Below are 18,965 nucleotides of genomic sequence, written 5' to 3' on the forward strand. Positions count from 1 at the left end.
GGTGAATGATCTCGCTAGCAAGCGATTCCTTAGAGTCAAACGCCTTCTTCCTAGATATGGCTCTCCACCAAGCAACCTCATTGTAATCAGTCTTGTGAAGGGCAACCAAGGGCTCAAATATGTCGGTATTTGGGTTGAAGCCAAGGGATTTGTTGAATTCTGCAAGGTTCATGGTATGCTTGGAATTGAAAAGTTGAAAAGAGATGATATAGTCGATATCCCCCGTCATATTAAAACTCGAAGGTGGAGAAAAATTCAATGCATGGTTCCAAATAAGTTTAGGGGGATGACTTTACAAACTCATCCAAACCAAGATTACAGAGCAAAATGTTAAGATCAGCATCAACACCCAATTTTTCCATATCCCCGGGAAAATAGTTGCGGGTAGGTCTAAATTTCCGGGATTTTATTTTATTATAGATAGGGGCATGTTTAACCCGGTTATGAAATTTGAGAGCGGGTAAAGGAGGAGGTGGGGCATTATCTTGAGTAGTTTTGTTTTGAGGGGGTTCGGTGTTTGAAGGTTGGCCACGAGAGGATTGGCCACGAGAGGATTGGCCGGGGGATTGGTTTGAACTTCTCTTGCTACTCTTAAATCTCCTAAACAAATCCATAGTTTCAAGCTCAACCAACACAATGAATCACAAAAAACACCCAAATTCAACACTACCACCAAAGTGAACAAACCTCCATTCACAAGACCACCCAAAACCACCACTAACTAGAAAGTACCTATTACAAGCAACAAACAACCAAAAATCCAACAAAAACCAACAATATTAACAATCTATCACAAAAAGAAGCACAAAAAAATAAATTCCAAAACCACCATACAAACAACCAAAAACATCATACTCAAGCTTCATCAAGGCCACTCACAACCAATGCATAAAAATCAATTGAAATTGACAAAAATAAAACAAAGGTGAGAAGTATACCAAGATTGAAGACTCAAAGCAAGCACAAAACCGAGTAGACTCGAAATTCCCGAAGAAAACCACGAGAAAGAAGAGCAAACTTGATGAAAATGGAGTATGAAGGAAGTTGGGATGGAAATTTAAGAGAAAACAAGGGTGAACTTGAGTAAAATTGAGTGAAAGAGATGATTTGGGGGCTGGGATTTGAGAGGAGGAAGAGAGAGAATAGGGAAAATTAAGAGTGAAAGGAAAAATAAGAGAGGAGAGAGAAAGAGAGAGAGAGGAACCGGGTATACAAAAACCCAGACGCCCGCGCCCTCTCTCGACATATCCGCGCCCGCTCCAATATTGCCGCGCCCGCCGAGAGACCGCGGGACAACCGCGGAGAGTTTTTGGAAAATCCATAAATTTCATACCTCACCAGGGGCGCGTCCTCTCTAATTTTCCCGCGCCCGCTCCAATATTGCCGCGCCCGCGGGGAGACTACGGAGAGTTCCTAATCCAAATTTGAGAAAATGAGCCGAGCCCTCTCCGATTTTCCCCCGCGCCCTCTCTAAAGCACTCGCGCCCGCGGAGAGCCTGCGGAGAGACCGCGCAGAGCTACTGATCCGATTTCCACTTGTTGAAAACAAGGGCACCCGAGGCCTCTCAAAGCCCGCGGGGTGCCCTCTCACTTGCACTTTAAAACCTCTTATCACCCTCATCAAACACATTTAGTCCATATATGATGAATGAAGGCACCCTACAAAACAAACCAAAAACACAAGAAAGTGTAAGAGCAAAAATCAACAAAAAACCAAAAATAAAAGAAAGGAAGGAAAAGAGAGTAAAGGTGAGAATCTGGGTTGCCTCCCGTAAGCGCTTTTGTTTAACGCCGTTAGCTCGATGTTTACCACCCCATTAAAGGAGGTTTGACAAGAATCATTTTATGAATAAGACCAACAAACACTCCATCAAAATATTTCTTAAGCCGATGACCGTTAACCTTGAAAGAAGATGAGGAATCCAAAGGAGAGATCTCCACGGTGCCATTAGCAAAAACATCTTTCACCATGAAAGGACCACTCCAATTTGACATGAGCTTTATGGGAAATAACTTCATTCTCGAGTGGTAGAGGAGGACTTTATCACCCACACAAAACTCCTTTTTCTCAATAAGCTTATCATGAGCTTCTTTGGAACGAGCTTTGTAGGTGCTAGCACAGTCATAAGCATCAAGTCTAAGCTCCTCTAGATCATGAAGATCCAACCAACTTTTCTCCCCCGCACTTTCTAAATCAAAGTTTATCTTTTTGATTTCCCATAAAGCACGGTGTTCAAGCTCCACCGGGAGATGGCAAGACTTGCCATAGACAAGGCGATATGGAGTGATACCAATAGGCGTCTTGAAAGCTGTCCTATAAGCCCAAAGAGCATCATCTAACTTGTCCGACCAATCCTTTCTATTCCTTGCAACCGTCTTCTCAAGAATGAGCTTTATTTGACGATTGGAGACCTCGACTTGGCCACTCGATTGAGGATGATATGGAAGGCTGAACCGTTGATGCACTCCATGTTTCCTCAACATCTTTTGGAAAGCGTTGTGAACAAAATGAGATATGTTATCTCTTATCACAGCCTTAGGCACGCCAAACCTTGGGAAGATGATTTTGTTGAACAACTTCAACACTACTTTGTGGTCATTAGTAGGGGAGGCAATGGCCTCAACCCATTTACAAACATAGTCCACAGCCACAAGTATGAATTGATAACATATGAAGATGGGAATGGTCCCATGAAGTCAATCCCCCAAACATCGAACACCTCTAACTCAAGAATAGGCTGTTGAGGCATGTCATTCTTCTTGGAGATATTCCCAACCCTTTGATATCGGTCGCATGACTTTACAAAGCCCTATGAATCTTTGAAGAGATGCGGCCACCACAAACCACATTGAAGAACCTTAGTGGCGGTTTTGGAAACGCCCATATAACCGCCACTGACACATCTTTAGAATACTTGGCACCTCTTCATTCGGGACACAACGCCGAAGCAAGCCATCCACCCCTCGTTAATACAAGATTGATTCATCCCACAAGTAATGTCTTGCCTCCCACTTGAGCTTCTTCTTTTGGTTCTTGGAGAAAGAAGGTGGAAACTACCCACACGCTAGAAAGTTCACCAAGTCGGCATACCATGGGAGATCCTTAACCTTAATGGCATACAAGACATAATCAAGCATTCTATCTTAAATTGGTAGACCATCATCATGAATTTGATCACCCCCAAGGCGAAAAAGATGGTCCGCCACAACATTTTCCGCACCCTTCTTATCCCTAATATCTATTTCAAAAGTTTGTAATTCAAGCACCCAACGAATCAACCTTGGCTTGGACTCTTTCTTGAAAAATAGATACTTGAGAGCCGTATGATCCGTGAAGACAATGGTCTTGGAACCCAACAAATAACACCGGAATTTCTCGAAAGAGTGAACAATGGCCAAGAATTCTTTTTCCATTGTTGTGTAATTCTTTTGGGCCCCATTTAGTGTCTTAGACATATAGTAAATCACATAAAGCTTCTTATCCACACGTTATCCCAAAACACCTCCAATTGCCCAATCACTAGCATCACACATCAATTCAAAGGGTAAATCCCATCTTGGGGCTTGAACAATGGGGGTAGAGATTAGGGCCTTCTTCAATCTATTAAATGCTTCCAAGCATTTATCACCAAAAACGAACTCAACATCTTTTTGAAGAAGATCATTAAGGGGCTTGGCAATGAGTGAGAAATCCTTGATGAATCTTCTATAGAAGCCCGCATTACCTAAAAATGATCTCACTCCCTTGACATTCACCAGACGTGGAAGCTAATTAATTACCTCAATTTTGGCCTTATCTACCTCTATTCCTTTATGAGAGATCTTATGCCCAAGCACTATCCTTCCCTCCACCATGAAATGACATTTCTCCTAATTCAAGACAAGATTAACCTTAACACACCGAGACAAACATTTCTCAAGATTAACTAGGCACTCTTCAAATGAAACCCCACCTACGGAGAAATCATCCATAAATACCTCCATTTCTTCCTCCAATATGTCTCCAAAAATGATCATCATGTACCTTTGGAAAGTTGCGGGGGCATTACAAAGGCCAAAGGGCATTCTCCTATAAGCAAAGGTCCCATAGGGGCATGTAAATTTTGTCTTCTCTTGATCTTCGGGGTGGATTGGAATTTGGAAAAATCCCGAATAGCCATCAAGGAAGCAATAAAACTTGTGCCTTGTTAGTCTCTCTAACATTTGATCAATGAATGGAAGGGGAAAGTGATCCTTTTTGGTGGATGTATTTAGACGTCTATAGTCTATACACATCCTCCAACCGGTGACCGTCCTAGTTGGAATGAGCTCACCACTCTCATTCTTGACTACGGTCATACCCCCCTTCTTAGGAACGACATGAACGGGAGAAACCCACCTAGAGCTTGAGATGGAGAATATGATTCCCGCATCCAAGAGCTTGGTGATCTCTTTTTTCACCACCTCTCCCATTTGAGGGTGTAGCTTTCTTTGTCGTTCAATAGAAGGGAGGGTGTCTTCCTCAAGTGTTATGTGGTGCGTACACAAAGCGGGGCTTATACCTTTAAGATCATCGATAGTATACCCCAAAGCACCTTGGTGCTTTCTCAGGACACAACATAACTCTTGAGCTTGGCTCTCGCTCAAGGGTGCACTAACAATTACAGGGTAAGTGGAATTTGGGCCTAAGAATTCATACCTAAGGTGTGATGGTAAAGGTTTGAGCTCTACCATAGGCACACCTTTATGTTCTTTTGTTGCGGCCACTTGCAAAGCTTCATGGCTTGAGATCTTCAAGCATAATTGTTCATCCACTTCCTCCATGCTTCCATTAAGAAATTCCTCACACAATGCTACCTCCTTGCATGGTACACCTAGCTTGTCTTTTTTCAACAAAATATTCTCAAGAGCATCGTTAGAGGTGAGCAAGTGCTCATGCATGGAAGACACAACATGATCAAAAGATTCAATCATCATGCAATTTTCAAGAGAAGAACTTGGATATTTCATGCTTTCATTCAAATCGAATTCTATAACCTCATCTCCTACCTTAAGGGAAATATTTTCACACTTTACATCTATCATAGCACCCGAGGTAGCAAGAAAGGGTCTACCTAGAATAATTGGAATGGTAGCATCTTCATCCATTTCTAAAACAACAAAATCCACTGGGAACACAAACTTCCCAACCCTCAATGGAACATCTTCTACTTTACCTTTTGGAAACTTGATTGACCTATCGGCTAGTTTCAAGGTAATGTTAGAAGGTAAGATTTCCCCTAGATCAAGTCTTTGATTAACTGAATATGGCATTAAGCTTAAACTAGCTCCTAAGTCACATAAGGCATTATCAAATTGCATCTTGTTAATAGCACAAGGGATGGAAAAGTTTCCGGGGTCTTTCAACTTGGGTGACATTTTGTTCATGTTGATCGCACTACAATTTTCAGTCAAATTGATTGTCTCCACAACATCACAAGTCCTTTTTCCGCTCAAAATTTTCTTTGAGGAATTTGGCATAATTAGGCATTTGGTTGATCACATCGGTGAAAGGTAGAGAAAGGTGAAGTTGTTTGAGCATATCAATAAATCTCCCAAATTGCTCATCCAATTTGTGTCTCATGAATTTTTGGGGATAAGGGAGCTTGGGTTTCACAATCTCTTTCTCTACTCTCACCTCTCTTGGTGTCTCAACCACAACCTCATCTAAAGATGCTCTACTTCCCTCATTCTCAACCAAAACATCCTTGGGGACCTCCTTGTTTTCACACCTCCTAGGCAATCTCTCCTCAAGAACCTTACCACTCCTTGTAACAATATCATTTAAGGATTTTTTGGGATCTAGGCCTTGGGAAGGTAAATAAGAAGGGCTTGCTTGGTCTTTCAAATAACTAGTAAGTTGAGAAATTTGGTTTTCGAGCATTTTGTTGTGGGTCATCATTTCATTGAACTTCTTGTCACTAACGGCCATATATGTGTTTAACAACTTGGTTTGATTTTCAATTATTTCCTCCAAAATGGTCCTAGAAGAAGAAGATTGTGAATAGGAATTTTCACCTTGAGTCTTTGGAACAAATCCGGGTGGGGGACCTCTTTGAGAATTATTTTGAAAATTGCCCCTACCTTGATTGTTCCAATTACCCCTATTTTGATTTAGATCATAACCTTGATTATGATTTCCACTACCTTGGTTATGATATCCATAACTTTGGTTTTGATTACCATAATTTTGGTTTTGATTTTGACTACTATAACCTTGATTGTTATAGTTGCCACGAGAACTTTGGTTCCCTTGGTTCCTATAACCACCACCTTGGTTATAGTTGTCAAAATTACCTTGGTTTTGGTAATTCCTATTCCATTGACCTCTTTTATTATCAAACCTCTGCACATTATTATTTGACACATAATTCACAAGCTCACTCTCACTATTATCAAAATCATCACCACATTCCGGAGAAGCATGAGGGCAATTACAAGAGTCATGATCATAAGATCCACATGCATCACAAAACAAGCAACCACTAGGCATATTATTTGAAGAGGGAGGGGATTGAGAGTTAGAAAAGGTACCTCCCCCCTTAAATTGGGAGGGAGAATTTGAAGCTTGAGAAGAAGAGGAGCCTTCCAACTTGGCCTTGATTGCGGTCATTTCTTTCCCCAAGTTCATTTTGATAGAGGAATAAACTAGTCATTAATTGCCTATCCCAAAATCAAACACTATTTATAAAATCCTTAACCAACCTAAAACAAGTATAGGTATGTATAGGGTCAAACCCAAAGGAGTTAGTTGGTGTTATCTTTAGCCTAAATCAAGCTATTTTCGGAGATTGAAGTGAGAAAATGGTCGGTGTTATGATAGCAAAATTAGACTAATCAAGTAATTCAATAAGCTAAATGCTAGGGATATTGGTTCCACATGCTAATTCAATAATCGTGCTAATCAACAATTTCTTCGTTTGATTCAAGCATTGCAAAGGACAAACAATAGTAGCAATCAAGAGAGTTCAAGAGCTATCTCCTAGAGGCTAAACTAGGGGTCACTATGAATGGCTAATCAAGGAAATTCACAATCAAACTCAATCAAGTAAAGCAATTCTCAAATTGATGGGTCTTGTTATTAAGAAATGCAATGCAATCTAGATTAATCTTATAGGTTGATCATTCCTAATCTAATTAATCACATGCAAAACTATGTCAACCAATTTAATTGCAACAATTCAATTAATCAAAGATCATCACTAGCACAAATTATCAATCAAGCATGCTTCCCCTTCTCCCTAGCAACTCATCTACTCACTAATAATAGTGTAACTCAAGAACAAATCACTATAATTAGCATTGATCATCATTCTAAATCAAAATCAAGAGAAAACAGTATCAACTACAATATCCAATTCAAATCCAAGCAATACAAACAATCAAAGATGAAACTAAATCAACCACGTAAAGAGATGAACTAGAAGAAGAAAATCTTACTAACATTAATGATTGAAAATGAAGAAATCCAAGCACAATTGATACAATGTTGAAATACAAATCCAATACCAAGAACTTCTCACTAACTTCTCTCTCTAAAACTAAGCTAATGAAAATTATCTCAAAGTTGTGTTCAAAAAGGAATTACAAGTGTATTTATAGGAAAAGAAGAAAAACGGGATTCCCACGCCCTCTCCAATAAACCCCGCGCCCGCGGAAAAATCGGTATGGAACCCATTAAAAACTCCGCGGGCTTTCAGGGCAACACCCGCACCCGCGAAAAAAGCACCCGCGCCCGCGGGAAATGCGCGGCAAATCCTTTGCTCCTAAAGGGTGATCAGAGGGTCGCGGTCTCTCTGGTATGGAGCGGGCTCTCCAAACTGCCTGCGCCCGCGGGAAGCCCGCGGCCAGACCGCGGAGAGTTCCTGGTGGAAATTTGCCAATTTGGTGCATATAAGCCCACGCCCGCGGCCTTCAGTACTCGCGCCCGTGGCAGACTGGCAGGGCATGATGCCCCTCTCTGAGCCGATTACTTCCTCCTTGCTTAGTCAATATAGCCCATCTTGATCCCCTTGCAAAGACAAATCCTAGGTACCTACAAGAAAAAACAACGAAAAGGAATAAAAGGGAAAAAGAACCAAATAAAAGGAAAATACGAAGAAAGCACGAAAAACACAAGGAAAGAAAGAAAGAAAGGAATTAAAGGAAAAAGGACCAAAAATAAGATAAGAAAGCGTAAAAAGGAAGATGAAATAATCCTAAAAGACTACCCTATGAGTGTCATAAATGACACTCATCAGACCACGATCCCAAAAATAAAGTAACACATCTGTAGGCTTGAGAGCCCCATCGTTCCCTCTAGATAACCAAATGTCCACCTCCTTTCTAGCTGAAATCCCTAACCGAAAGCAAACATCAACAAGGGTATCCCGAACAACATTATGCCGATGTTTAATGCCCAAAATACCAGCACAAGACACCGTGTGATCACCAAAAATATCCCCAGCAAAAACCCTTGAACAAGCAGAGCACGACGTCGTGATAGAGAACAATGGAATACCCAACCGGTAGCACAACATACAATAATAAGTCTTGGCGTTCATCGTCTAACCCAACCCCGAAATATGGACTGCCCAAAGCCAAGCAGAGGTGTGATCTCCCTGCTGTGATATCCATAATGCGGATTGTTGAGGAGTTAAAGAATAAACAAATTCTGCAGAAGCGATAACCTTTGTGAAATATATATCTACCAATTTCTTCATGAGTTTAGGGGCAGTGACCTCATTAAGATTACTTAAAATTTCAGACTCCACTGTTCCATTAAATAGACACAAAGCATCCTCAAAGGCTTGTCCAAGACCAACAATGCCAGCATGCCGTAGAAGTTGTGTTTGCAACCCAGCAGACTGCAACCGAGAAGAAAGAAAATCATAGTGACAAACATCATCTGCGGAATAAACACCAAGCCTTCCAAACGCAAATGGCAAGCCCGCCACTACCAGTCGCCAAATCCAGGCCCCAAAGTAGTAATAATACGCTCTAAAGAAGATCAAAGAACCCCATCAAAGTGCGTTGAGCCACCTCAAAAGTACTAGGAGGACAAGTACGCAATGCAAAGTAGAGTTTAGAAACTCCGGTACATGCCCTAAGTAACAATAGCTCACACTGAGGATCATCCAGCATAGCGACCTTATCCATAAGGGCAATGTTCTTGGTCACCCTCTGCATCACAAGCTCACCACTAAAACAAGAATAAAAACTAGCGGGACAACCTGGAAACTTTACACCACGCAAAGGTCGAGAAATATTAGGTGGAAAGACACCCACAAGCCTGCTTCGAGGGTCTTTTATAGGCCAGAAAACTTCAGTTTTTTCCACGTTAAGACGTAACCCAGAACAAGGCCCTTTGTAATACACCGTATTTTCATACGTATTTTCCTAATTAATTAATTAAGAATTATTTTATAAAAAGGGTATTTTAGTAAATTTAGTATTTGGAGCCAAAATAATATTTGAATTTTGACGCCAAAAGTATTTTGAAAACTAATCATTATTTTGGATAAGATATATTATCCGTTTATCCTATCTTAAAAACCAGATTATTTACATATTTAAGATATTTTAATTAAAGCAAAAATAATTTTTTAATTAATTAATTAACTATTATGGCCGAAATTACCTAATAACTAGCTAAGATTTTTGGATTTTCCATGAATGGAAAATCTGATTTTTCTTGGTTATTTATTGGAAAGAAATTCCCTTGAGGAGAGCATTTCCTTCAGTTTAGCAATCAATTAGATCCCAACTGCCTTAGCCTTGATGAAGCATAGCTTGCCGTTTTATGCTACTCTTGGGAACATTGAGACATCACTTTAAAGCATCTCGTAGTTTATCGGTACTGCCATCAACAATACCAAAATTGGTATTCAATTAATTAATTATTTAATTATTATTCTATATTTTTATACAATTATTTTATTCTTAAAAACCGAGAAAAATCTTCTTAAATATATCTAGAGGAATCCGAATATTTTAGCTATGGTAAGCTCAATATTTTCGGCCCTCATAAATTATTTTGGGGGAATTTATTTTGTAAATTATATTTTTAATTATCTCCCAAAATCTCCTATTTTCCTTAATTCTAATTCTCCATCTTTTTAATATCCAATCATCATATTTTCTTGCCATTCATTCTTCTTAATTATTCCCAAGTAATTCTAATTTTCTTATTATTTTTCATGACATACATACCTTCTATATTCAATTATACACAATCACGTTAATATCAAAACTTTCCTTAATTCTTTTACTCACTTCTCCAAGTAATCTCATAAACCCTACTTGTCATAATTCTTCCCACATTCTCTTGCCATAGTTCTTGCACGAGTTAGCCTATAAATACCCCTCCATAACTCTCATATTCTTCACACCAGAAACCTAATTCTCTTCTTCTTCTTTTCCCTAAAAATTTTCATGCTTTTCTTCTCATCTTTTCATACAAATATTATCCTGTTTATATTTAAAGCTAGTTTTCGGGAACTTCTGGTCAGTTTTTGGGGTATTGATGTTACACAAAAGATTGTTCCTTTCTTTTCAACGCAAATCCAATTCTTCTCTTTTCCTTGGTTTCTTATCTTTTCTTATTCTCTTCTCTTATTCAACTACTACTACTACTACTACTACTTCTACTACTACTACTACTACTACTACTACTACTACTACTACTACTACTACGACTACTACGTTTTCTTATTCTCTTCTCTTATTCAACTACTACTACTACTACTACTACTACTACTACTCCTACTGCTACTGCTCCTGCTGCTGCTGCTGCTGCTGCTACTACTACTACTACTACTACTACTACTACTACTACTACTACTACTACTACTGCTGCTGCTGCTGCTGCTGTTTGAAGGTATTTATTTTAATAAAAGTATTTTGAATGATTGATTTTTAAATCTTGTTTTGAATAGTTTGGATTACTTATCGTGTTTAAATAAAGAAATTGATTTTAAAAGGTTTTTTGAATTAAATAAAGGTTTTTCAAGGAAGAGTTGTTGATTTTGAAAAGTTATTAATATGAGATTTTATTCTCAAGTATTTATTTACGAGGTTTGATTTTTAAAGCATGTGGAATTAATTAAAAAGGATTTTGAATTACATTGGAACTATTGGATATTAAAAGGATTTATTGAACCATTGAATTATTATTATTATTATTATTATTATTATTATTATTATTATTATTATTATTAATGCTTTTTAAGCATGTTAGTAATCCCATTATGCGGATTTGGTTTATTGATAAGGCCTTGGACTTTGTATGACCGAGTCTTTCCTCAAGAATAGCCTTGTAATATAAGGAGACTAGCTTGGGGGGTGTGCATACTTGAGAGAAAAATTGATTTAATTGGTTCAATTGGTTTTATTGGATTATTATGAGGAATTGGTTTTTAATATGAGGAATTGGTTTTTGAAATAATTGGTATTGGTTTTATTGATTATTGATATTGGAATATTGAGAATCGGTTTTGAATTTATTGGATTAATTATTGGAATTGGTTTAAAAGCATGTTTGGAAATAAATTGAGTTTACACTATCTTGCACTTATCGTACTTAGCATGATTTGCTAATCCGTATTTCTTATTTGTTTTGCGTCGCCATGTTTACTGTAATGGTAAGCAGCGTTGACTATTTTCAGGTGGAGTCATGAATGAGCATATGGGAGTCCCGGGTTTTGCTTCACCTAGTTTAAGAATGTTGATTTTGTCTTTATTTTTGAGTACTCATAACAATGTTACTATTTTTATAAGTATTAATAAAAGAAAGTTGAGTTTCCGCTGCAAGTTTTGTTGTTGAATTAAGTATTTTGAGTAGCCTTGCGTAATCACGCGGCGACAATACACCCAAGTCTATCTCTACGGCATAATTATACATATTATACTAGTATTTCCGTAGAGGGAGATTTGCGGGTGTTACACCCTTCCTCCATAATCAACTGTAAAACCTTCCCCACCACTAACGTGTCACCCATAATAGTGTCGTCATCCAAATACCAAGCCTGAAGACATACATTAAGAGTCTATCTGATTTTACACACCAGGGGTTGAAAAACCAAAGCAAAAGGCAAAGGACCAAGGGGATCACCAACTGCACCCCTTGAGATGACCATAAGGTTTGGTTCCCATAATATAATCTGGTTGGATTAGAATAGCAAAATTCAACCTATTGCAAAATACCCGGACAACGGCGACGAAATTCACGTAACATGACCGAACGATCAACTAAATTGAAGGTGTTTTGTTATTATTGTTATTGTTATTATTATGAAATTTGGCTTTAATTATCATTTGCAATATCATTAGACATAAAGATAAACTGAACTGAACTGAACTTAAGCTGAAGAGAACAAGCTCTTACTCCTAATTTTTTGGCAAACATTGATACAAATGGTTTAATAGGAGCATGAATTTCCAGGAACATTTGGAACATTTTGTTTCAGAGTAGAAGAGTCGTTTTTTTTTTTTTTTTTTTTTTTTTTTTGTTAATGTCAATATGGTTTGATGCAAAACCAACTAGTCATAAGCTTTTATACTCTTTCAACAATTGTTGCTTTATATATCTATCCATGATTAGTGGTAGATTTCTTTATGTACATGAATATTGAAACAATAAATTCTACGGTTGTTTGGGTGATATTCAATAGTCGATTTCATTCATAAATTATGTTGAGGTTTTTGGGTATTTGATTCCTAAAAATAGCAAAAACTTCATTTTACTATTTACAAGAGTAAATATACATACCACACTCTTTCACCATGACCATTTTTTTTATACAATACAAGACCAAAAAAATTCACTCGCCAATTAAATAATCGCATTAGGTTTATTTTTATATCAAATACAATTTACTCTTACAAAAAAACGTGATTGATTGTACTTAATTCTTTCAACGATTCACCGATTGGCTTTTTTCTTTGGTGGTTGATTTGAAGATGAGATGAGATTTGCTTGTGAACCTTCCTCAATTAGTTTTTCTGATAGGTCGTTCTTGTTGGAAGGCTTAGCATTTCTGTAGATAGCGTAGAGGACTAGCTGTAAAACTCCAAGAAAACATCCAATTCCATTTGGCACCTGTTGAATAACAATTTTTTTTTTTCAAAAAATAATGAGTTATCAGTCAATGTGATGTATGTGTTGATTTCATGCAACTTACTATTACCTCCGTTACATATTATTTGCACGATTTGACATAAAGTAGAGAGGAAAAATGTCTAATCGTTGCCATAATGAAATGCTTGAACTCTTAATACCAACGCTTATTTGACAGTAGCTTTTAAGTAACCATTAGGTATTGAATAGCTTGAGTGTTTAATCGTAGACGAGTCTCAATTTATAATTTCTTAACATTAAAATTTTGTATATTTTGCTTAATGAAAACTAAAAATAAGTGATTGATATCTTTCATTGACAAGCATAAAATGAGAAATGTTAGTGGAAATAAAAGGGGTAGATATAGTAGCAAATGATCTAATAGCATGTACTTCTTGAAAAAGAGATAAGGGTACATAGGCTTACCATAAGGTAAAAATCCCGTCGAAGCACAGCATAGAATGTCCAAGTTGCTCCATTCAAGAAGAGGAAGAATGATAGAAGGAATGGCATGTACTCTACACTTTTGGTTGTCACCACTGTTTTCTAAACAAATCACATCAGAAATGAGCTTTCTTACTTAAAACGGTACTAAAATTAACATCCAATATGTAATAGGGTGTTAATCTATTTTTGAAAATTATACATAAAAAAATATATATATATATGTATATGCAGAAAGTATGATATGATATTTTTAAAAATTAATTTATTATTATTTTTTTCATCACATGAACGATAACATAAGTACACCAATCAACCGATGCTAATAGTTTAAGGTTTAATTATTATTAAAAAAAAAAACAACAAACAACCAGTGGTTAACTTGGTTATCCTATATTCCTATCTCGGAGTAGAAAAATATCCGTATAAATTATCTTTGTTGATTTATAAGTAACAAAAGTGGTAAATAGAGTTTTTAAGAATTTAATACGAAGTATAAGACTTTGTCAATGCCATTTACCTTAAGAAAGAATAAAATTCCAATATTGGCATATTGCCCACAAAACCAATCAATCCAAATTGACTGATGACATATAATTAATTAATTATATAAAGTATTTAGATTTAGGTAATGCTACTTTTTCTCTCCCTACAATACTTCAATTTTATTAATCATTGAACATTTCTATCTCTTGGAGTGTTGTGCACACGTTGGGTTACAATCCAATGACAGAAAAATTTGGATAAGAACAAAATCTGACAGCTGCATTGCCAATTTTTATATTATATACGTGATACATGTGATTATGTGAATGATTAATTAAGAAAGACAGAAAAATAAAAATAATAAATTAAAAATGAAGTAACAAATTAATTAAATTAGGGATTGAACCAAAACCTACCAACCCAACCACAAGCTAAGTAAATGAATTTCTTACATAATGTTATTAAACCAACTCAACCACCTACAAAATCTACAATTTGGCACATGTAATTTCTGACTAATACTGTAGATAATAAGAAAATTTACAACAAAATACTCGTAAATTAGTGTAAATACCTATTAATTGTATGTTAAAGGTTTCCTTCTTTTTAGCTAGATTTTTCGTTCTACATTTATAATTTTCTTTCAAATTTCTTACTTACATGTTAATTATATTACAATGCTAATTTTTTTTTTACCAATTGCTCTAAAAAAAACACATATCACAACTTTGTTTCCTAACATTGACATTTCTATTTTACAATGTTTCATAATATATATAGGATTTATTGAGTAAAAACAAATGGAGTACTATACTACCTCCGTTTCAGACTATGTGTCACAGTTGTTTTATTTTTATTTAGATACAAAAAAATTCAATTATTGTACTACCTCCTTTTTTTTAAAAAAAATAAAAAATAAATAAAATTATGTGTAATAAAGGGATATTACTTTTAAGACATAAAATATTCCTTTATTGTGTATTATAAGAAATAGAGGTAGTACCTGAAACATTTGTAATTTTAAATTGATTTGCATTTACACTTTAAAAATAATGAAATAACGAGTGATAAACGTACCATTGCAGCAAGAGGAGAGCCATACATGACGACATTAAGGCCGGCACATAAAAAACCTAAAGCATCAATTTGATATTTCTGTTGTAATGCCAGCTTTGGCACTATTATTGCTGCTGCCAAAAATCCCAAATCTAATAGACCCACTAGTATCCAGGTCTTTACCTGTAATTATTAATTATAATGCAATTTATATTAAATTACGCACGCACCATAATTAAAATGCCTATTGTTCATGACAATGACATTTATGAACCATTCTCAATTTCTCATCATACAAATTTTAAAAATCTAGCAAGTAATCACAAATCATATTGCAAGTGTTGGGGCCAATATTTTCTTTTCACATTGTTGTTTAGTAACACAACAATAATTTATAATGTGCGGCTTGCTATCTTCAATGGATAATATGTGGTGCTAAATTTTTGTTGTCAAATTAAACCTTACAAGAAAAAGGAAAAAAAAAAATCTTGGTTGTTGCAATGTCATTATACAATATGTCATATTGCTACATTCACATTTTTCGCAACTAATTTCTACATTGATGTATCTATAATACGAGCAAAAAAACATTATAGATGTAAAGTAGATGTAAAGGTAGTTCGAATTTCAGGTTTTCGAAATTATTATATTTGATGAGAATGTTAACCATTCCTAATTTGACGCACATATAAATACACGTAATGAGTGTCTAGCCAATAGATTTCAATCATCCATTCATAAACTTTTAAGACAGTGCTTAATTATGGATAATAATCAAAGTTTCATAAAAAAAAAAAAAACCATTTGAAAAATAGAGCGGCAACTTTCATTACTTATTATTCCCACTAAAATGAACGAAACACAAATTCTTGTACCACATGATTCACGAAACAAATTAAATATAAATTAGTTTATTCTAGACTTTACCTACCTCTACTTTTATAAAGCAATTATGAATCTAACAAAAAGAAATTAACATTACTTGAGAATTAGAGATATTATATCAGAGGTTGTTTAACATAATCTAATTTGATCTAACTTACATCATTAGAAGTATATATTTTCAATTGATTAAACTAAATTAGAAAACAAAATGAAAAGTCAATGGAAATCGGAAAATAAAAGCAGGTTTACAATGGTGTCATATTTGTAATATATATATATATATATATATATATATTATATATATATATATATATATATTGACCTAATAACCTCTTACAAAAAATAATGAAATGAGGTAATCTTAGTGCAACCAAGTGAGTAATTTAATAAATTGATCTCGACAATCTCTTACAGCCTACCTTCAATCTGCGAGGGGCAAAAATGAGGAACACAATAACGTAGATGATCTCGACAACGACACCGAAACCGTTAATGGTAGATACAAGATATTCAGGCTTGATAAGACCATAGTAAGTCCATAAGGATGCATTCAATAGTGTACATATGTATGGAATACTCTCAAAGTTTTCTGTGGATCGATGCTCTATTATCCTCTTGAACGTTGACCTGCACGAAGTTAAATTAATCACAATAGTTTTCATCAATATATATCTCTATTTATTATTTATGATCAAATAATATAATCAAGAAGTAATATATGATAATCTAAAAGACTTACACTGGAGAAAGAAACATGAGTAATGAAATTATATTGCCTGCAAAAAAAATAAAAATAAACATTTTAATTATGAATATAATTGAAAATTAATCAACATTTTTTAGGACCAAGCTAGCTAATTGCTCTATTATTACCAATGACTCCAACGTAGAAGCTTAAATCTGCCATTTTCAATTATTTTCTATTTTTTTTTTTTTTTTTTTTTGTTTTTTGGGAAAAAAATGTTGAAATAATTTGGTAAAATTATGGTTTGGACTTTGGAAGGGGGTGGTGGTGATCAGGTGAAAAGAGAAAGAAAAAGAGAAAGGGATTGTTTTAATTAAAGGGGAAAAGGCAACTAGGCTTAGTGTTTGAAAAATAAAATCATTTATAAAAGTATTGTAGTGCAAGTATAATACTTATAAGTTAAATGTGGATCGCACCATATCAAATAACATTAATAAAATGGAACGTAGCTTTCGTGCAGAATATTTTTGTGTTGTTTTATTACTTATGCTTGACCAAGTTGATTTTGTTATTATTTAGGTTATTTGATTTTGGTGGATAGACGGTGAGCATTTATCATATTTTATGAGGCTTTTTTTTCAATTTAATATCATATAACTAATATATAAAGCTAAACTTTTAGCCAATTCACGAAATAGCGACACTTGGCGTTCCAACTTTTCGCCAAGTGTCGCGCCACCTTAGATAGATTTTAATAGACTTTATACATAAAAATCGCCAAGTGTCGCACCACCTTAGATATATTTGGATAGAGTTCATAAGATAAAAAGTTAATTTAGAATAAGATTGTTAGTTTAGAGTTTTATTTTCGATAAAATACAAAATAATAAACTTAAAATTAGGCCACAAGACAACATCATTTAGCGTTTTAATTTTTCACGCACCAATTGTCGTACCACATTGGATAAATATAGATAGACTTTGTGGCAAAAAAAAAAGGTTAATTAAGAATTCTATTTTCAATTAAATTGAATCATAATATAATTTTATCTTAAAAATCCATAAATAACCCGGGCATCGCACGGGGCACAAAACTAGTATATATATAATGCTACGTGTCATTCCCAGAATCTGGGAGAAAATGCGGCTTTCAAGGGCCCAAATCTCGATAAAGCCGTAATTCGGCGCAGCCCAATAGAATTAGGTCAGTGTGACCTAATTAGGAGCACATTTTCCAATGACCCTATAAATAGGAAGATTCCCTCCCTTTTGGGGACATCTACAATTTATTACAACCTACCCTACAATCCTACATTCTCTTATGTCAGAGAAAACACTTGATCTCGAAATCCGAGAAGATTCCACTTTACATTCCGCACCTTTTTCACATTCTCCTACACGTTTTAACTTGATCTTCAGAGGTGGAACTCCAACCACCCGAAGTCTCCGTTGTTTTGCAGGTACATGCGCAGTCGGACTAGTTTTCAAGCTGTATCTCTCCCAAGGGACAAAAACACCCAAAACATTTGGCGCCGGCTGTTGGGAGAGTACCTCAAAGATGGTTCAAGAGTCTGTACCACAATAAGACCCCAATCGTCCTGCGGTTAATGGGGAGGTCTTCACTGACCATGAAGATGACCACGATGTGGACGTCGAAACTCATGTGGCCCCTGACGGGTCATTCATTGCCAGGCACATTCGTTCCAAAGATAAGCTGGAACGAGTAAACAATGAAGCCGGTACCAGCAGGTTTGCTGGGCAACCGCCTGGTACTACCAGGTCAGCCAGAGTAAAGCTTCAGTAATTAGAGACGAGCTCATGAAATTCATGATAAGTTTCAAGGGTGAGATCAAGGACCTGATAAAAAAGAAGACGGCTGGCTTTAGCAAGAGTCAGTCGGCCAAAAAATCTCCTCGAGCTACGAGGAAGAAGTTAGTCAGGGACAGGCATCTTACTCCACATCCTAAGGAGAAGATTACGCTTGTCCTTGATTGGACCAAGATCCTTCTTCCCTAGATAGGCACAAGGAATGTCATCTATACCGTTCAGCCGGATGGCAGTAAGAAGACTTTTACCGAAAGTCAACATGTCATCGAGAAAAATCGGAACCAACAGCTGTCTGATCAGCCTGTACCTCGAGCTTTCCAGAGAGCCATATAGGCGGCAAGTCCGTACACTCTGGCCCTCAGATGATTAAGAATGCCCCGTATGTACCCCCTATAGTATACGACCAATATTCTCCTCATTTCATGCAGCTGATCCTCTTTGGGGGGCAGGCGGCATACAATGTCGAAC

General features: G+C 36.1%; 1 protein-coding gene across 1 annotated transcript; it reads right to left on the reverse strand.

Annotated features, from left to right (window-relative positions):
• Nucleotides 1-12,721: 12,721 nt before the first annotated feature.
• On the reverse strand, nucleotides 12,722-17,143 carry LOC110707497 (bidirectional sugar transporter SWEET17-like). The gene is made up of 6 exons (XM_021885509.1): nucleotides 16,859-17,143; nucleotides 16,725-16,761; nucleotides 16,405-16,612; nucleotides 15,122-15,283; nucleotides 13,541-13,660; nucleotides 12,722-13,096 (listed from the first exon to the last, which is right to left on the reverse strand). The coding sequence occupies exons 1-6, from the start codon at nucleotides 16,890-16,892 to the stop codon at nucleotides 12,920-12,922; spliced, it is 738 nt and encodes a 245-aa protein (XP_021741201.1). The 5' UTR covers nucleotides 16,893-17,143; the 3' UTR covers nucleotides 12,722-12,919.
• Nucleotides 17,144-18,965: the final 1,822 nt, after the last annotated feature.

Source organism: Chenopodium quinoa, unplaced genomic scaffold (genome assembly GCF_001683475.1).
Source record: "Chenopodium quinoa cultivar QQ74 unplaced genomic scaffold, ASM168347v1, whole genome shotgun sequence".
Taxonomy (NCBI): Eukaryota; Viridiplantae; Streptophyta; class Magnoliopsida; order Caryophyllales; family Amaranthaceae; genus Chenopodium; species Chenopodium quinoa.